At 38.5% G+C, this 18,872-nt stretch overlaps 3 protein-coding genes across 4 annotated transcripts in view; 2 read left to right on the forward strand and 1 right to left on the reverse strand.

Annotated features, from left to right (window-relative positions):
- Window positions 1-598: 598 nt before the first annotated feature.
- On the forward strand, window positions 599-4,194 carry gpr19 (G protein-coupled receptor 19). The gene is made up of 2 exons (XM_059510547.1): window positions 599-786; window positions 2,171-4,194. The coding sequence occupies exon 2, from the start codon at window positions 2,196-2,198 to the stop codon at window positions 3,456-3,458; it is 1,263 nt and encodes a 420-aa protein (XP_059366530.1). The 5' UTR covers window positions 599-786; window positions 2,171-2,195; the 3' UTR covers window positions 3,459-4,194.
- A 1,541-nt stretch (window positions 4,195-5,735) lies between these two features.
- On the reverse strand, window positions 5,736-8,840 carry LOC132105442 (cAMP-responsive element-binding protein-like 2). Its single transcript, XM_059510548.1, has 3 exons — window positions 8,660-8,840; window positions 7,493-7,690; window positions 5,736-7,158 (listed from the first exon to the last, which is right to left on the reverse strand). The coding sequence occupies exons 1-3, from the start codon at window positions 8,672-8,674 to the stop codon at window positions 6,997-6,999; spliced, it is 375 nt and encodes a 124-aa protein (XP_059366531.1). The 5' UTR covers window positions 8,675-8,840; the 3' UTR covers window positions 5,736-6,996.
- Window positions 8,841-12,785: 3,945 nt separating this feature from the next.
- Window positions 12,786-18,872, forward strand: part of LOC132105443 (dual specificity protein phosphatase 16-like) — an 18,588-nt gene continuing 12,501 nt past the window's right edge. Inside the window, exons 1-2 of one of the 2 annotated variants that reach the window (XM_059510550.1) lie at window positions 12,786-12,984; window positions 18,024-18,549. In XM_059510550.1, the coding sequence (XP_059366533.1) occupies window positions 18,325-18,549 (225 nt within the window). In that variant the 5' untranslated portion in view covers window positions 12,786-12,984; window positions 18,024-18,324. The remainder of the gene's footprint in view (window positions 12,985-18,023; window positions 18,550-18,872) is intronic. The other variant, XM_059510549.1, reaches the window with a different exon arrangement.

Below are 18,872 nucleotides of genomic sequence, written 5' to 3' on the forward strand. Positions count from 1 at the left end.
TAATATAGAATATACAGTATATATATATATATATATATATATATATATATATATATATATATATATATATATATAAAATAACATGGCATGGTATATAATAATATGGTATATGGTAATGCTTTGCCAAAGGTATAAACATAAAATTACATTTGCAGTTTGTGAATATGATAACATAATAAAATTAGAAAATTTTAAAATATTTGTTAAATACTGTTTTATTTATCTTTATTATGTTCTCATATTTATTGGTTTATTTTTTATAAGTCATAATTTTATTACAATATATCACTGTTTCTGTGTGTGTATATGTATGTGTGAGTTTACTATATAGTTAATATTTACTGTTTTTCCTAGTGTGATTTTGTGTGTGTATATATATATATATATAAAACTAGGGACTGTTTGATCCTCAAACATTATAATTATTACTAAATAATATATTATATAATATTTGCTTGAGGATAAGATTAAAAAGACAAAAAAATATCATTGGCTCAGTTTTATAACTCGTACATGAATAATTCATGAGGTCAGTTAAACTGCCGCGTCACGGATCGAATCTGATTTGCATACATTGACTGGAGCGTGCGTGCGCGCGCCCGCGGAATTGCTCGTCTCGAGTGATGCGACTGGATGCTGTGAATCTGATGTAAAGAAAATATAAATATACACTAATTAAGATGATGAGAATCGACGCGGATTCATGATGAGGGAAAGAAACGATCCGAGGAGGAGAAGAAGAAGCGCGTTGATGTGAAGAGAAGAAACCTGACAGAAACACGACGAGTGAGTGAATGTGGGATAAAAAAAATACACAATCTAAACATGACTGACGTCTTTTGTTGATGCTCGACATCCACAGGCCTCCAGAAGATCCGAACATCTCACAGGAGACGATGCGTATTTAATATAGTCACACGTTATCCGTCAAAAATCAGGGGTTTGAGCTGATATTGAGTTGATATGATCGTCATATGTAAATATAAACGAGGGTTTTATATTCGAATGAATCCGTCATGAGTCTTTTTGGTTGGAATTGTTTCGAATCTCGCAGATATGATGTTGTCAGGGCTTCACGAGTTACAACAGCCACCAGAGTAACGTAAACATCAGCACAACACACACACACACATATCTTAATGAATGTCTCTGGAGGAACATCTTCAGCATTCAGTCTCGGATGGCTTTAATTGAATTTCTGCTTCAACTCAAGCTCTCTGGATGATTTGGATCCACGACACAAATATGTAATTTAAAGGGATAGTACAGCCCAAAATGAAAATTCTGTCATTAATTAATGAAATTAACTGTCATGTCGTTCCAAACCCGTAAGACTTTCGTATATCTTCGGAACATAAACTACGATATTTTTGATGTAATCCGAGAGCTCTCTGACCCTCTGTAGATAGTAATGCAACTGTTCCCAGGTCCAGGAAATTGGTAAAATAGTCCATGTGAAATCAATGGTTTAACCGTAATTTTTAAAAGGTACAAAAATCATTTTTGTTCGCAAAAATAACTAATTGCGACTGGGTTTTAGTGCCACGTTGAAATTTTTTTTTGCTGATTCTCGAAACATTTATACTTAATCTCATAATATTTCGACTTTATTCTCATAGTAGGCCTATTAGGACTTTATTCTCGAAACATTTCGGCTTTATTTTCGTAATATTTCGACTTTATTCTTGAAATATTCCGACTTTAATCTCGTAATCTTAGATTTGTTTTTTTTTTTAAACGTGGCACTAAAACGCCGTCATAACAAATAATAACGACTTCATTCAACAGTTTGTGTCCTCCTCGTCAGCCAGGCACCATTTTGGAGAGTATCACAACAATGTATGCATGCGGATATGTTGTTTACATTGTTTACACTGAATGTAAACAACATATTCGAACCCCTGATGTCACATGAATTATTTTTACAATGTCCTTGCTACGCTGATCACGTTACGATCCTTGCTGTCTACGGGAAGCTCAGAGATCTCGGAATTCATCACAATTATCTTAATTTGTGAAACGGAGCTGAACGAAGGCATTATGGGTTTGTAACGACATGAGGGTGAGAGATTAATGACAGAATTTTAATTTTGGGGTGAACTAACCCTTTAACATCACGATTGTCTTTTGGAATTTTAATTGATTTAATTGTACATGTCATGTCTTTCAGCTTTGATCTGACACAAAGAGGGCAAATGGTGTACTTCCTGTCCGCGGGGGGGATAAAGCCCTCGTTCCACTCCGCCGTCCTCTTCAACCCCGCCATCAACTACTCCGACAGGAATGATTCCTCCACACCGACACCCATCGTCTGCCGTCTGGACGACTCCTCGCCTACTCCCTTCCCGCAGAGCAATGTCTCGCTGACGTCGTACGACCTTTCACCGGCAGAGGTCACGATCCTCGGCCTCGTGTTCGGGGTGTTCTGGGTAATATCGGTGCTGGGGAACTCGCTGGTGTGTTTGGTGATCCATCGGAGCCGGAGAACCCAGTCAACCACTAACTATTTTGTCGTGTCTATGGCATGTGCGGATCTGCTGTTGAGCCTAGCCTGCGCACCGCTAGTTCTCCTGCAGGTTTCTACCGGTCACTGGCCTCTGACCGCGGCCGCGTGCAAAGCTGTACGATACTTGCAGCATCTGTGCCCCAGCGTCCAGGTCTACGTGCTTCTGTCCATCTGCGTGGATCGCTTCTACACCATCGTGTATCCGTTGAGTTTTAAAGTGTCGCGTGAGAAAGCCAAACGAATGATTCTGGCGTCTTGGCTCTTTGACGCCGCGTTAATATCGCCGTCTTTGTTATTCTACGGATCATCAGCATCGCAAAACCACTGCGAATTCTTTCTGGCGGACAGCTGGGACGGGTTGGCGTACGCCATCGCGCATCTTCTCTTTGGTTTCTTGGTGCCGGCACTGCTAATCGTGTCCTTCTACCAGCGGGTGGTGCGCTACATCTGGAGGATTAGCGCTGACGGGCGAACGGTGCGCAGGACCATGAACATCGTCCCCAGGACTAAAGTTAAAACCATTAAGATGTTCCTGATGCTCAACGCTGTGTTTCTCCTCACCTGGACGCCGTTTTACGTTGCACAGCTTTGGCACCCGAAGGAAACGGCGGGCCCGAGCAGACAGTCGGCGCTGTTTTTCATAACCGTGGCCTGGATCTCCTTCAGCTCCACGGCGTCCAAACCCACGCTGTACTCCGTGTACAACGCCAACTTCAGACGCGGCATGCGCGAGACGTTCTGCATGTCATCTATGAAGTGTTACCGTAGTAACGCATACACCATCACCGCCAGCTCGCGGATCGCTAAAAAGAACTACGTGGGTGTCATCGATCTGCCCCCGCCGGCAAAGATGCTCATCAAAGACTCGGTTTATGATACTTTTGACCGCGAAGCAAAGGAGAAGAAGTTAGCATGGCCTATTAGCTCTAACCCACCCAACACGTTTGTATAAAGGCTCAGAAATGTATAACGTTAAAGAGATAGCTTGCACAAAAATTACGAAACTGTCATCATTTACTCAACCTCAAGTCGTTTCAATCCTGTATGAGTTGATTTCTTAGGGGCCATTCACACAGAAGGTGTTTTTTTCATTGCTTTAGGCTACTTTTTCCTTGTTTTTAAACACATGCTAGATGGACGTGCATGACTCGTGTCTCGCACATGAGCGCCGCGTTTTTAATATGCTGTGTAAAGTTACAATAATTTACATTTTTACATGCAGCACCCGCCGCTCATAAATGTCAGTTCCAAAACAGTGGACCAATCAGAAGAGTGTGGAGGTGGGGCAAGCGTTTTAAGCTTTTGTTTACAGTAGCAAGTTGGCATGGCAACTGTTTTATTTGACTGCAACGTGACGGAAGAGGCATCAAGTAAAAAACATTCCTGAGCGCTCACGATTTTAGACACAAATAAACACGTTCTGTGGGATATTTTAAAGAATGTTGGTAGCCAAACAGGTGATGGGTCCCCATTGACTTCCATCATGTTTTTTTCATACTATGGAAGTCAATGGGTTCGAATTATTTGGTTACCAGCGTTCTTCAAAATCTGTTCTTTTGTGTTCAACAGAAGAAACTCATAAACAATTGAAACGACTTTAGGATGAGTAAACAATGACAAAATGCAAATTTTTGGGTGAATGTTTTCTTTAACTCATTATAATGATGTGTGAGTGAGTAAACAATTAACATTTTTGAGCAAACTGTTGCTTTAACTGCCATCGGTTGCACCACGATTAAACACTACAGAATTAACATTACTAAACAAAATCTGTTAAAATGCAAACAGTGTGGTTCTAACTGCTTCACATACTCACTGATGACATTGGAGGAAGACTACAAAACACCCTTTTCATAACTGCAGTAATCCAGTGGAAGGAAAGTGTTGTCACGTGTTCTTCTGTTCGTGTTTCTGATCAGTCTGTGATCGTACGGTGGCCTGGTGGCGCCATTCAGCATTCATGTTAATCTTCAGATGATTTTTTTTGTGCCTGTAGTTACAGATAAGTTTTGTCTCATTGTTTTGTGTGTCGTTTCATGATGCAAGACATGTGTCCCTGTGATTTTACAATTAAACAATCTGTACGATTCAAATGTAAGCCACTGTCTAAACGTTCCTGTGACTGATTTACTAAAGCTGTACTTACTTATTACTAAAATTGTGCTCACCCTCAGACCATCCAAGAGTTTGTTTCTTTGTCAGATTTGGAGAAATGTTGCATTGCATCAGTGTCTCATCAATGGATGCTCTGCAGTGAATGGGTGCCGTCAGAATGAGAGTCTAATAAAAACATCACAATAATTCACAGCACTCCAGTCCATCAGTGAACATCTGGAGAAGACAAAAAATGAAACAAATCCAGCTTTAAGATGTTTTTAACTCAAATACATAGAGTCTATAATCCATAATAACACTTCCCCCAGTGAAAAACTGCATCACCTGTTGTCTCTCACATCAAATCCAGCCTCTTATCTGTTTAGAGCTGTTTGAACACTGCTTGATCTGTGCAGATTTCTCTCCTGATTCAGACCAAAACACTTGGTCTTATTATAGTTAAAAACATCCAAACAAACAGCTTTTGTCTTCTCCAGATGTTCACTGATGGACTGGAGTGCTGTGGATTACTTGTGATGTTTTTATCATCTCATTCTGACGGCACCCATTCACTGCAGAGCATCCAACTGGTGGGCAAGTGAAGCTACAGTGCTCCAAATCTGACGAAGAAACAAGCTCATCAACATCTCCGATGTCCTGAGGGGTGAGTATGTTAAAATGTTTGAGTGAATTATTGCTTTAAAGCTGCACATGCAAACGAATCTAAATATTTTATTCCCACAAATTGTGAATTTTGAACCAGTTAGAAGATTTCAGTCATTCTTTTCATTACTGCGCTGGACTGACATTTCCATCACAGTTTCTCCATGTTTGGTATTGGATGACGATGCTGTTGTTATTCAGGATGAAAGCGAAGGGCTTTAATGAAACACACACATCATAATAAGGTTTCATATTGAGAGCGAGGACAATGAAAGTGCTTGCAGCAAAAGAAAAACCTTCAGATGCACAGAATGACAGCAGCAGCATTATTTTGTCTGACAACATAAACTGAACATTTTTGGGTAGAAAACCCCCTTAGTTTGTAATACATCACAGGTTTGATTTGAGCACTAGTGCTAAAAATAAATGAGCTCTAATCGTAAACTGAATTGAGGCAAGAAAGACGAGAAGATTCAGGTTCAATGTTTTTTATTCATGAACACAAAGCAATGCTACAATGTTTAATAAGACGTTAAGCATTAACAAGCATCATCCTGCAACAAACTTCGATCTACATTTTATACACGCCATATAAAAATATACATTTGAGCTCTAAATATGATAGATCATGCCAGCCAAAATAGAGACTCAGAGTCAGGAGTCACAAGGAAAAGTGCTGAAGGCCATTGAAAGTGTTTCACGTTCATTAAAACTTGAACTTTTCACGAAACACTGCTCTGTGTTTGGGCCGATCAACACTGATGAAATAGTTTCACATTCATTATATATATTCAGATCGTAAGTCGTCTGTGCTGAAATATGTTATTTTTGTTTGTTTTTGTAAAACCTGCCTAATAAAGCAGAAAGAGGGAACTCTCAAATTAAGTACAAAAATTAGAGCTTTGAAGGAAAGTGCTTTAAGTTTCAGTTAGTGAGATAAATACACGATCAACAAGACACAGACAACTCTATTTGTACAAGAAAAAAGGGAAGTGCTATGCGTTGAAATCTTTCAAATCTCGTAAAGTGCAAAGAGAGGATTAAGAGATTTTGGCCAAAAGTCTGTCTTATAATGTCTCTGTCTATAGGTTTAATGTATTAAACTGACGATAACACACATCAGATTCACATCGTGTCACATGGAAGCTTGTTTCCACCACGGAATAATGAATTTAAAAAAAAGGAACTCTGACTTCTTGTCTCACAATTCTGAAAAAGCAGAATTCTGACTTTTACGAGTTTTACTATTTTTGGTTTCCACACACAAATTGCTACTTTTTAATCCGTAATTCTGACTTCTTAATCAGCATCTTGAGATTTTTCAGTTTCTTCTCAGAATTGCGAAGTTAAGCAGAGTTAAAAGCTTGCAAATTTTGAGCCTCAGAATTACGAGAAAAAAAATAGAATTGTAACGTTAACTCAGAAATAGATAAAACGGCACAATTAGCTTTATTTATTGATTTTTTTATCCAGTGGTAGACTGGACTCACGAGCGCTGAATCCTTCATCACACATGATTTGGTGGTTCCAAAAGGAGGAAATGTTTACGAATCGCACATCAACACAAAACCTGAACGTGAATCACGTTCACAAACAGACGTAAAAATCAACAGGGATAACTCTCTAATGTCTGAATGGTCATATTATTGTGAATGCAAACAGAAAAGCATACTTTAAACATCCCATTACTACAAAACCACAGATAAACACTGAATAACTCGCTCCGGATCCGTCTAAGACGTCTTGTTCTGGATGTTTCCGCTGGAGCTGTACTTGATGTTTTTGGGGATCTTGTTGGTGGAGCTCTGCGGCGCTTTCTGGTCGTCTCCCGTCAGGAGGGCTTTGATTTCGGATGGGATCTTCCCCTGGTCCATGGCCAGACACCACTGCTTGTACTGCAGACACACCAACAGCGAATGATCACGGGTGTTTTCCAGAAATTAGGGTTAACTTACCATCTGCTAAACCTTCGATTGATTAACCCAAAGCTCTAGATATGCTGGCTCCAAAAACACATCTGTGAGTAAGTTCAGTCAACTCAAGAGTATGTTCACGGTTAACACTCGAGACATTATCAAAAGAGCGAAGAAAACCAAAGCTTAGAAAAAGTGCCATGCTGCTTCTTTTGTTCAATGGCTATTTACACACCCTGAGAGTTAATCCGCTCACTTACCATTAAACATACCCAGGTATTTCACATAACACCCCCCCGATCAAGCGTGTGTTTACCATGTCCAGCTCCTCTCGCAGCGCACAGATGGCCCTCTCTTTACTGGACACCAGCTCCTCCAGATACTGGTAGCGCAGCTTCTTTCTGGCACGACACTCTCTGGCGCTCTGCCGACTTCTCTCCAACTTGGCCTTCAGGTCGATCTTGGCAGGTTTGCGGCCGCGTTTGCCGGGTTTCTTCACTTTTCCAGCAACCATCTACAGATCAGAAGAGACTTCACGGTGAAACACTCATGTGGTGATATATTGCCCCAGAAATAATTGGGGTAAGCAATATTATTGTCATTTAAATGACATATATAATCATAATATATAACAGCATAATAATGCAAGAAGGCCAACACACCTCCAAATGACAACAAATATTTATATCATGGAAACTAAGTATCAAAATATTAAACACCTGAATAAATAAACAATTAAACATTTTCTAACAAAAGGTGCACAGTAGAAAAAAAAATGCACAATGACCTTTTATGGAGATTTTTCCCTGACCTTCTTTTAGGTAAATTAAGAGTGCATACTATTGCTGAAAATCAGATGTCTGTATGGATAAAACAAAACATAGATGCCTAAGCAAAACCAAATCTGTGGATTAAACTTTTTTGTGTTTAAATTTGAACTTGAACCTCACGACAAAACCATGTTATATATGCAATATATATTGTGCAATAAGTCGATATATTGATTGTTGTGACAAACCTAGTAATGCCACATTAATAAACAACAGAAAGGAAGATATAAGTGCTGTAAACAGAAGACAAAATTATATTAATAAATTATATAAATTAATAAAATTATAAATTCTGCTTCTGAATAACATAAACACTGTTATTTTCCTGTTTTCTAATGAGAAGCTGCTTTGAAAGAATCAGTAGGCTATTGTATATTAATAAATGTACACTGATTTAATAAACATTGCATGAGTATTTTGGTGGTACCATTGTAAGATAATTCAGAATTGATTACCATGGCGTTTTCATATATACCATACAATATTAAATTATATTAATAGGCTAACAGTTACTCTGAGAATATTATAGCACATGTACATTAATCATGCTATTATAATAGTTTTTGGAGAACTGAAAACACATGAATCTAGATTATCATGGGCTGCACTGTCTGTGTGTCAAAGAGATGTTCATTTATGTTCATATGACGCACTTTTTTGTCATCCATCGCGTGTTTTCCAATCGACGCGAGTCTGCAGTCAAGCGCAGATCCTCGATCATTCACCTGTAATCGATCTTAGAGTACGATTGAGATGATTTTTGATCAATCTTCTAGTAGCGCTGCCAGTGTTTTTAGCCGAATGCTAACAGCGCTTTTCCGGTTCTGGCGCAGGTGACGCCCACCGCGCTGCATGCTGGGACCTGTAGTTTTTTCCCGATGGCCAAAATTAACCGTTCTAGAAAGAACGGTTGTGTGCGCGTGTTTTCAGTTTACACGCGCGCACGCGGGCTCACACAGACACATCACATGTTGTTTTTCCTTTTTATTTGAAATATTCCCAAACGTGTTTAACTATATCATGAAATATTTTGAATCTCAAAAAAGTGTAAGTAAATGCATTTTGCACCTTTATGGATCATGTTAGTTGACTTATAACGGGCGGTGGGAAAAGTAGCCTGTTATTGTAATCTATTAACTAAGCATAAATCCATCTTTTTAGTAAAGTACCAGATATTGGTGTAAAAAAATAGTTTTGGCTTTGTATTTAATGAGAATTTAATAAAAGCATTGTAAGTTACTAATTATAACACTTTCATGCCTACAGAAAGAGAGCATAGAACACTTACATTATCAAAAAACTTTATCATTGACTTCAGTATAGTCAGTTCAAGCACTCTCAAAAACTCCCATATAATCACTGAATCTGTTAACACTGTGAAATTAATATCTTACTTAAGTCATATGTAGATCTGCACTTTGTTGATGAGAGAATTCACCTGGGAGCAGAATTCAGTGAGCGGGTGCACTAGAACAACAGAACACTCAGCGATGACTCATCTGGACGCTTCTGATTGGCCACTCCTTTCACATGCTCAACAGAATCTTTTGTGATTGGTTATAATGCTCAGCATCAGCCAGGGAATGCAGATTTGAATTCAGCAGCTTGGTGATGTGCCTCACTGAACGTTCTAATCACAACGGTGTGATCATATAAAATATAAAAAATATTATTTTTTATAATATTATTATTGCTATGCGACTATGTTTTTACTTTTGGAAGCTGCATTCAAAATCCACTTGGCTCAAAAATGTTTCATTTTTAGATTTTCAAATAATAAATAAAATAAAATAGTAATAATAATATAGTATTAATGATATAAAGGTTTTTATACCGTACAAACACTATCTTCTATCACCTACACCTAAGCCTACCCCTCACAGAAAACTTTGTGCATTTTTAGATTTTCAAAAAAAATCTAATTCTGTATGAGCCTTTTATATTAAGCCAGGGCTATTCAATTAGTTTCATTCGAGGGCCGCATTATCAAATCGAAAAGTTGAGGTGGGCCGGTGGGTTGGTTTGGGGGTTTATCTTATTTATTGAAACATAACAGTTTCAATAAATAAGCTAAAGTAACCCTAAAGAAGTGTGGTGTTTACTTGGAAATGTGGTACCCAACAGTATGCAAATATATAAAACCATAATGAATAAAAACTTGATAATTTACAGCTGTGTACAACTATTTTCCTTGGAACAAATAAATTATTTATACAAACTTATAGCTGTTGGTGAGAAATAATAATTATTTTATTTATAATTGTTATGCTTAAATGAAAATATTCTGACAGTGAGACTTGTTAACCACAGGCTCCCACTGTATAAAAAATGCCTAAACACAAGTTAAAAACTATACGCACCTTTACAAAGAAACTGACATAATTTCATAACAAGCATTAAATATATATTCCTCTACCCACCTAATAAAACTAATGCAATATAAATCACTATATTTACTATTAAACTATATAATATTATAGTATATATTTACTATATTTATTTATTACTACATAGTATTCAATATAAATATTGCACATTTCTGCCCAACCATGGTAAATTACTACAGTATATGTGGTAAATGTTTGTAAGGGTGATTAGGGGATTTAAAGTCTTCTAATTTCGGTCATGCCACAATGTTTCTCCTGCTTTCCTCATCAGTCTTGTTGGGAATGTTGAGGCTGTTTCATCCGATTTAATACTAATTAAATCATCGAGTGATTTGTGGTTTGTAACAGAAATGTTTCTGTCGAACTGAAACGCTTCCACTGGTTGTCGCAACGCTGTTTAATATTAGTGTGTCCGGGACCGGGAGTAAACGCAACTCCGCGCTGGGCCGTGTTTAAACAACTAGTGAAACAACTGAAAACATCGCTATTTGTTGTAACTGTACTGAACGATAAACCGCTTCAGATGATTCAGTTACGGAGCGGTCCGAATGAATCCGAATAGCTTTAGACCGTTATGCAAGCGCGTTTAGAAAGAATCGAACCAAAAGAATGATTCATTCACGAAGGATTGGTAGCCTATCGCTGGTTCAGTCGACATAAATTCGGGACACATATAATAACTGCTGAAATATTCACACGTAAAACGTTTCTCAGGTCAATCGGAGCGAAAAGAGGAGGAGGGAGGTTGGTGCCGTCGGGCCGCATGGAGATGATTGGCGGGCCGCATGTGGCCCGCGGGCCGCCAATTGAATAGCCCTGTATTAAGCCTTTGATCATGATGTACTTCTTTGGCATTTAGAGCATTTGATTGATATCAAGGGTACCGCCTTACAGTGGTTCACTCCATATCTTAGAAACAGATCCTATTCTGTATCATTGGGCAAATTTTAAAATCTCTTCTTCAGCTCCTATTATTAGTGGTGTCCCTCAGGGTTCCATTTCGGGTCCGCTCCTCTTTAACTTATATATGCATCCATTGGCGAATAATAATAGATGGCACAATGTTTCATTTCATCTATGCACTGATGATACCCAGTTGTATATTCCATTGAAAGCTGCTTATTCCATTCAACAGTTGTGGGACTGTCTTGATGATGTCAAGAAATGGCCAAAGCTTTAAAAATTAATTTAGAAGAATGACTGAGAATTTCTGTGCTGAAAATCTTACTTCTTGGTTGATACAAGTTTCAGCTGTTTTTTTTCAATCATGGATTTAATGACGTAGACGAGAGTGGAACTCCTTTTATGAGCATTTCTCTCTGAGAAGCGCGCCCGCGCACACTTTGACCAGCGGAGAGCGAGATTGCGCACATCAATGCGCTTCCTCGGGGAAATCGTCGGCAGCGCTGCATAGGATTTGTTCGAGAATGCCTCCAAATAAGTGCACTTTTGGATGTGAGTCAATGGAGTGTATCAAGTGCATTTGTGTGTTCTGGTCATTTGTGTGACGAATGTTTTATAAACAAGGCCCAAGTCGACGCTGGATTAGCACATCGTTTGCTATTAAAACATGGGGCCGTCCCTGTAATAAAAGACCCCATTCATGTAAGTACAAGTGCATCAGATTTCTGCCTTTTATTGGAAATCAGCACATGAATATCTGTTATTGAAAACAACACGAAACATCAGTATTATAGCTCCGCCCATGGCACGCCTCCAGGAGCTCGGCTTTTTCCGGAGAGAATCGGAAAGCTGTATTTTTCGTTCATGAATATGATAAAATTAAAGACTTTTTGGATATATGAAGGATGCAGTAGTACTCTATAGGTACTCAAGATTAACATTAGATTAGTTGAAACTGTGTATGTTATGTACCCTTTAAAAACCAAGGGCGACAGAGCTTTTTCAGTAGCTTATGGAATCAGTGGCCACTGGATATTCGCCTTGCACCTTCTATTATCATTTTTAAAAAGAGGCTGAAAACATATCTTTTCTCCCATGCGTTTTAATCTATTCTTAGTAATGTGTTTTTCAGTATATTGTCTTCCATGTTGTTTTATTCTTATTTTATTTTTTTTATACTATGTTCAGCACTTTGGTGAGCTATGCTGTATTTAAATGTGCTATATAAATAAAACTGACTTACTAGTTAATGTTTTTTAGTTAATAAGGACGCGTGTAACTCGTAACAAAGCGTGTGTGAGGAAAATGAATGGAGTTCTGATGCTGATTATGTAATGAGAGCCGGATTGCGTCTGAAGCTCCGCTTATTAAACAAGTTTATACTGTTTTAAACTCATTCTCACAGGTGCGAAGAGCGGCTTATGTCGATAGCGAATGTCAGCGGATCTGCGGCGCGCTGTTTGTTGAGTGTGTTTGAGGCCGGCGTGAGTTTCAATGACGTCACGACGTTATTTTTACCCGATGAGCTCACGAGCGCTAGCTCACTCACTCACACTTCAACAACGGCTAACTGACTCGCTTTTACTAGCATAACTAACCCATCCGCTCATCTCTAGAGGGGTTTCCACTCATCTGGTCATCTTTATCTGTGGATTTACCGTAAAATGAGAAGGACTGAAACTTTCACGGTGAGTTTCCGACATGAGTTAAATGGGAAATAGATCGGTGAGGGCCGCAGTGTGTGTGTGTGTGTGTGTGTGTGTGTGTGTGTGTGTGTGTGGAGACACGATGTTCGTGTTAGATTCGTTGTAAACTTGGTTTGAAGTTCTGGAAAGTTCATTTTGCTGTAGTTTTGTAGAGTTTATGTTTCATCTTTACTTTGCTGTCATTAAATACAGTAGTTTATATGATACAGTAATGAGACTGACATCAACAAAACACCGAAAACACACTCTCAAAATGTTCTTTAGAGTAAAATACTGTGGAAATGAGATGATATCATATAGACGATAATCACATTTGTGTACCGTTTACACAATATTTAAGAAATACTAAACATAGTAGCCTATATTCTGTTCTCACTTATATAACTGTACGATAGTATCAGTTATGGATAAAATGTATGCTAATGAATACATGTAAATCCGTCTATTTCATGGTTGTTATAGTTAACTGACATTTTAAAACCATAAAATACCTTTTTTATTGCTTAAAAACAGTTAGCTAGTTCCCTAAAATAACGAAACTGAAATAAAAATGAATACAATCTATATATAGACATACATAAAAACAACAAAATGACAAAAACACAGTCAACTGTAACTACTGTTAACATGAAATCAATGAATATTAACCATTGGGATCCTAATGATACTAAAAAATAACACCAATCAAAATAACCATGGTATTACAAACATATATTTATGAAAACAAACAAACAAAACATGGTTTGTGAAGGTCACATGATCACGTCTCTCATTTCAGGATATTTCTGAAAGGGAAGTTCCGCATGTTTATAAACCAGCGGCTTCAATAAAATCACCTGCGGAGGAACAGAAAGCGCTTATGGTGTCGTTGTGTGACTGTTTCTAAGTTACAAATACAAACTCCTAAGTAACCCAACTCAAAGAGTAAACATGGCATGTGTTATGAAGGATCACTACCCGCACTAAAATATCATTTCTTCACAAATGCCAAGCTCTGAAAGACTTTCCCATTGATTTAAAGACAGGGTTTCCCAACAGAACGGCTCTGTTCACTTCAAAACAAGAAGAGTTTGAGTCAAGCCAGAGATGGGATTGGGTTTGTGTGTTAATATCCTGTTTAAGCGAGTCTGAAGGTTTCAGATGTCCATCTGAAGGGTCAGTGTGTGTGATGTTGAGCGTCTGAGGAGGAAGTCGGTCTTCTAATCGCGGCCTGGCGTCGCTCCAGGGGTGTGAACTTCCTAAAATTAACCTCTCACACTCTTGCATCCTTGTTATAGAGGACAGACAGTGAGAGTCATGGTGCGTTTGGAGCTCGTTTTAGTTTCTTCTCGTTAAACACAGCCGCGCAGGAGGAGGCCTGTCATTAGGATCTGCCTCGGCTTCCCGGCGGTTTGTTGTGGTCGTGAATCTGGCGATGAGGAACTCGTATCTGTGATGTTCTGGACTCTGGAGGATTTGAGAATTTCCCCTCGTAAAGCTGAACACGCTCACATCACAGTTTCATTTCCACAAATATCTCACCTGAAGAAAAAGCTGGTTAGATCAGGCTTGACGAAGCCCACCTAGTGATCTTCTGTTTAAGCTGCTTCTTCGAAGACTACATTTGTACTACAGCCTCCCAGAGTTTGGAAGCTACAACCACCAAAATTGGTTCAGACCTTCATACTGGTCTGATTTGGATTGCTATATCTTTTCTAAATGATCGGACTTAGAATTTTGGTTAACCGGATGATCGAAACAATGAAAAGTCCCATCGACTTTCATTGAGGGAGGGGTAAACATTTTGTATAATAAGACTTATACAGTGTCTATTATTAGCAAAGCTTAATGAGTAGCCTGGGACAACATGTTAAAACATGATGGCAGTGTCAAACCAACAAGGAAGTGTCTAAAACTGTAATTCATCGACTGGCCGCCTGAGGCTGGCTGCAAAAACGAGTCAGTGCCATAAGCCGCTTTCACACTGCACGTTGGACCTGGAAAATTGGCGGAACATTGGCGGGTCACCTTCTGTGTGAAAGCAAACACGTCCCGGGAATGATGTGGATACGCATTTTGACTTCAAAGTACGCTGGTACGATTTGTCACTCTAAACTACGCAAATGTGATATTTATCTACAACAATTCATTAAGTTTATATTGTGCTATATGTTAGACACAAAATTGTCTGATTTAGCCAAATTGTGTAGGCTAAATTTAAATATCGCCTATAAGGCCACACAAAAACTGTTGTGCATCTTCAAAAAAAAAAAAAAACCAAAAGAAAAACACCGGTGTTTGACTTGATTCAGCACTGCACGGACCATTCTGTGTATGACATCAAAGTATCGCAAAACAATTAGAGCGCATTTTAGTAGTTTGTTTTTAAGACAAAAAAATAAAATAAATAACAATCTGTAATGTATTGTTAGTTGCTTCAAAGTGGCGTAAGGTATTGGAAATATTACATACAAGAATAATAAAACAGTGCATTGACAAATTTACTGTTGGTACATTAGTACTTTTAAAAGCAAGTAATTGTACTTGTAATGGAGTAATAATATTTCACCAGCAATATCCGTACTTTCACTCAAGTACTAGCATTACATGAACATGCTAGCAACATGGTAATCATGATAGAAACACATGGTGATCATGCTAGCAACATAATAGAAACATGTTAATTATGCTAACAACATGCTTGGTCATGATAAAACATGTTAATAATACTGTAATCATGTTAACATGTTACTCATGCAAGAACATAACACGTCAACCATGCTAGCAAAATGGTTACGACATGGTAATCACACTTAAACATGCTAGCAGCATGCTCACAGCATGCTATACCATGCTAGCTAGAAATGTGCTACCTATTCTATACATCTAAACTTTCAAGCTTTCAAAACCGCTTCAAACTTTTATGCTATGCTTTCTCAAGCCAACCTCAAAGTTTGTTCACAAACTTTACTCATGTATTTTATTTCTCACATCTGTTTGAGCAAATAAAAGCAGTAAAACATAGACATAAAAAAGACTAAAAGTCTAACATTATGCATAAGACCTTTTTTTTGCTCTCTGCTATTGGTATATTAATCATCACACAGCACTATCTTACATACTCTCAAATTAGATTTTAGAGCAGTTGTTTTAGAGGTTTCAGCATGACTTTGGACTGATGTTTACCTCAGAGACTGGAAAGATCAGTGTGTGCGTTTAATTTACAACGTCTCGTAGCCTTTAAAGCGTCTGTGGTTTGATTTCAGCCGCGTTTGATCTGTTTGTGTTCTGATGGCTGACCGACGGGTCAAAGTCCTCCATTAATGTTATCTCTGCCAGGCAGGTTGAGCTATTAACCTTCGGTCAGGAAAAACACAGCAAACAGTTTTAATTCAACCCAGCCTTTTGCAAACAAGGTCAGGGAAAATGTAAACCGTGATGCGACTCGAAGAAACCGTGATGCCGATGCATTCGTCAACAATTTAAAAGATGAGAAAAACGATAAAATGCTCATGAATATAAATGTTCAGTGAAACGGTGTCAAATGAATCTAGAGCGGTCCTAAAACGGATCCATGAAGTCTGTAATCAGATCTGTGTTTTATTTGAGGAAATGCTTGTTGCTCCAGTTTCATGTTATTAGAGGGAAACACAAGATGAAGAAACTCTGGTTTTGTTCAGTATTAGATGGGGGATAGAAATGCTTTTCTGGACCCTGTTCATGATGACATCACAGGATCTCATGTTGTCCACACACGCGTGTGAAGCTGCTATTCTCATGTCAGCATGGCTTCGCTTTCACTCTTTTGGCTGATGCTTCTGTGAGTTTACAACCCTGATCCTGACGTCATGATAGACTCCCTTTACACTCTGAATAACAATCAGTTATCCAGTTCGTGAAACAAACCGACAGAAAGATTGATAGTTTTTCCTGATAAGCGCTGATGTGCTTTGATTTGATCCAGACACACGTGACAAAACTCTTCAGCTGCCCGTTCACACAAAAGACTTTGACCATAACAATAACCATACAGTGTTATTAATCGCTCTAAATTTACAGACAGAGTTATGTAATCAGATTACTTTTTTAATGTAACATTAATAAAAATATAAGAGTTACTATTTCAAATATGTAACACAAGTTACTTTATTTTCCCATTTATTGTCTGACATCTCTTCTGTCAGCGTGTTGAGGCTTATTCATTTAACTTTTGGAGTGAAAGAGCTCTTACACATGCCAAAAATATGACTTTGTTATTAAGAAACAAATAATAAAAAAGCCCAGCCAAGGTGACAAAAAGTAACGCAAAAGTAACATAATGCACTTGTATTTCCATAAAAAGTAAACTAAGTAACTTTTTTTCATGGAGTAACACAGGATTGTAATGCATTACTTTTAAAAGTAACACTAGACATGAGTGCCCCAGTGTTGGGAAGTAACTATTTTTAGGGGGTTACATCCGTTTTTTTTTTTTCTCACACCCAGATACAAATTTAATTGATTTATTTTATAAATTGCAGTAACTGCTCATAAATATAAGAAACCTATGTTTCAACATTTTAGCACGCAGAATAGGACACATGCTTTATAAGATAACGTGTTTTTTTTATATACTTAATTTTTTTAAGATGAACCCCCCCCCCCCCCCCCCCCAAGCCATTGTTCGATTGCAGTGTTTCCTATCATAGCCATGCAAAGATTTTATTTCAAAAACAGAATCATACCTACTAAACTATTTCTCTTTATGGTTATCTGTATTCGACTTCAGAATGATTTCAAAGTAAGTCGGATCTTCTGGTGACTATGCATAAAAAAAACCCCCATCATAATCTTAATTCAAGTGATGAAGGCTTTCGAAAGTGACAGTAATCGGAGTTGAGCTTTACTGTAAGGTTAATCCTACCTGGTTTGAAAACGATTAACAGTTGACAGCATCAGAAAAGGAATCAAATGTAATCCGTGATTTAAAAATTACAGTACTTATTAATAACCTATTACATTTCCAAAAAAACCTTCCCAACACGGTTGTTTTTGTGTCTCAGCAGGAGATCTTCATGATGGAGCTCAGCGGTGTGGAGGTGCATGAAATCACGCAGCTGTCGCCCGTCTGTGGAGCCCCTGTGATGGTGTAGAAGAAACTCCCATCAGCCACTGCACCCCACACACAGGCTGTGTATAAGTGCGTTTTTCCTCTGGAGTTTCCTCTGGCTTTTTCTCACACGTTTTTAGGCCGCCACCATAGTGACATCATCCGCTGCTACAATGGGGCCGTTGATCTCCTGAGTGTATCATCACTGAGACACAGAACCTGTCAGTGCAGAGACGGACTGAGGGATTGTGGGTATGTGTGAGCACGCGGCGCGGCCCATCGGGGGTGAGGGTTTGGTGGCTCTGCTGGAGGGCGGTCTGGACCGCGTGCTGTTGATCGACAGCCGACCGTTCGTGGAGTATAACACGTGTCACATCCTGGAGGCCGTGAACGTCAACTGCTCCAAACTGATGAAGAGGAGATTACAGCAGGACAAGATCCAGATCAGTGAACTCCTGCAGCACTCGGCCAAGAGGAAGGTGTGTGAAACTACAGGAGCAATGTAGGCGTGTCGTCTAGGGTTGGGCGATATGGCAAACAATTAAAATCTCTTCTCATTTCTTTAACTTCAAAATGTAACTCAGGGCTTGCAAAATTTCAAAATCGCTGGTAGACAGACAGTCTTCAGATTTCAGCAGCCCAAAATGAATTTAAGTAGCCTGAATAAAAGCAAAACAAAAAAGACATTGTTTGAGATTCACTGTGGACAAATCAGCATGATTAAAAACTTCAGTGATTGCGTTTTTTGTACAAATAAGTCAATCGCATCATTTTTCAGATGAGCAAAACAAAACATGGTTCT

This window comes from Carassius carassius, chromosome 26, assembly GCF_963082965.1.
Source record: "Carassius carassius chromosome 26, fCarCar2.1, whole genome shotgun sequence".
Taxonomy (NCBI): Eukaryota; Metazoa; Chordata; class Actinopteri; order Cypriniformes; family Cyprinidae; genus Carassius; species Carassius carassius.

Coding starts and splice junctions, on each gene's coding strand:
- gpr19 (XM_059510547.1), top strand. CDS start 2,196: ATGGTGTACTTCCTGTCCGCGGGGGGGATAAAGCCCTCGTTCCACTCC.
- LOC132105442 (XM_059510548.1), bottom strand. Junction 7,159..7,492: donor TGCGAGAGGAGCTGGACATG/GTAAACACACGC, acceptor GTGTGTCTGCAG/TACAAGCAGTGGTGTCTGGC.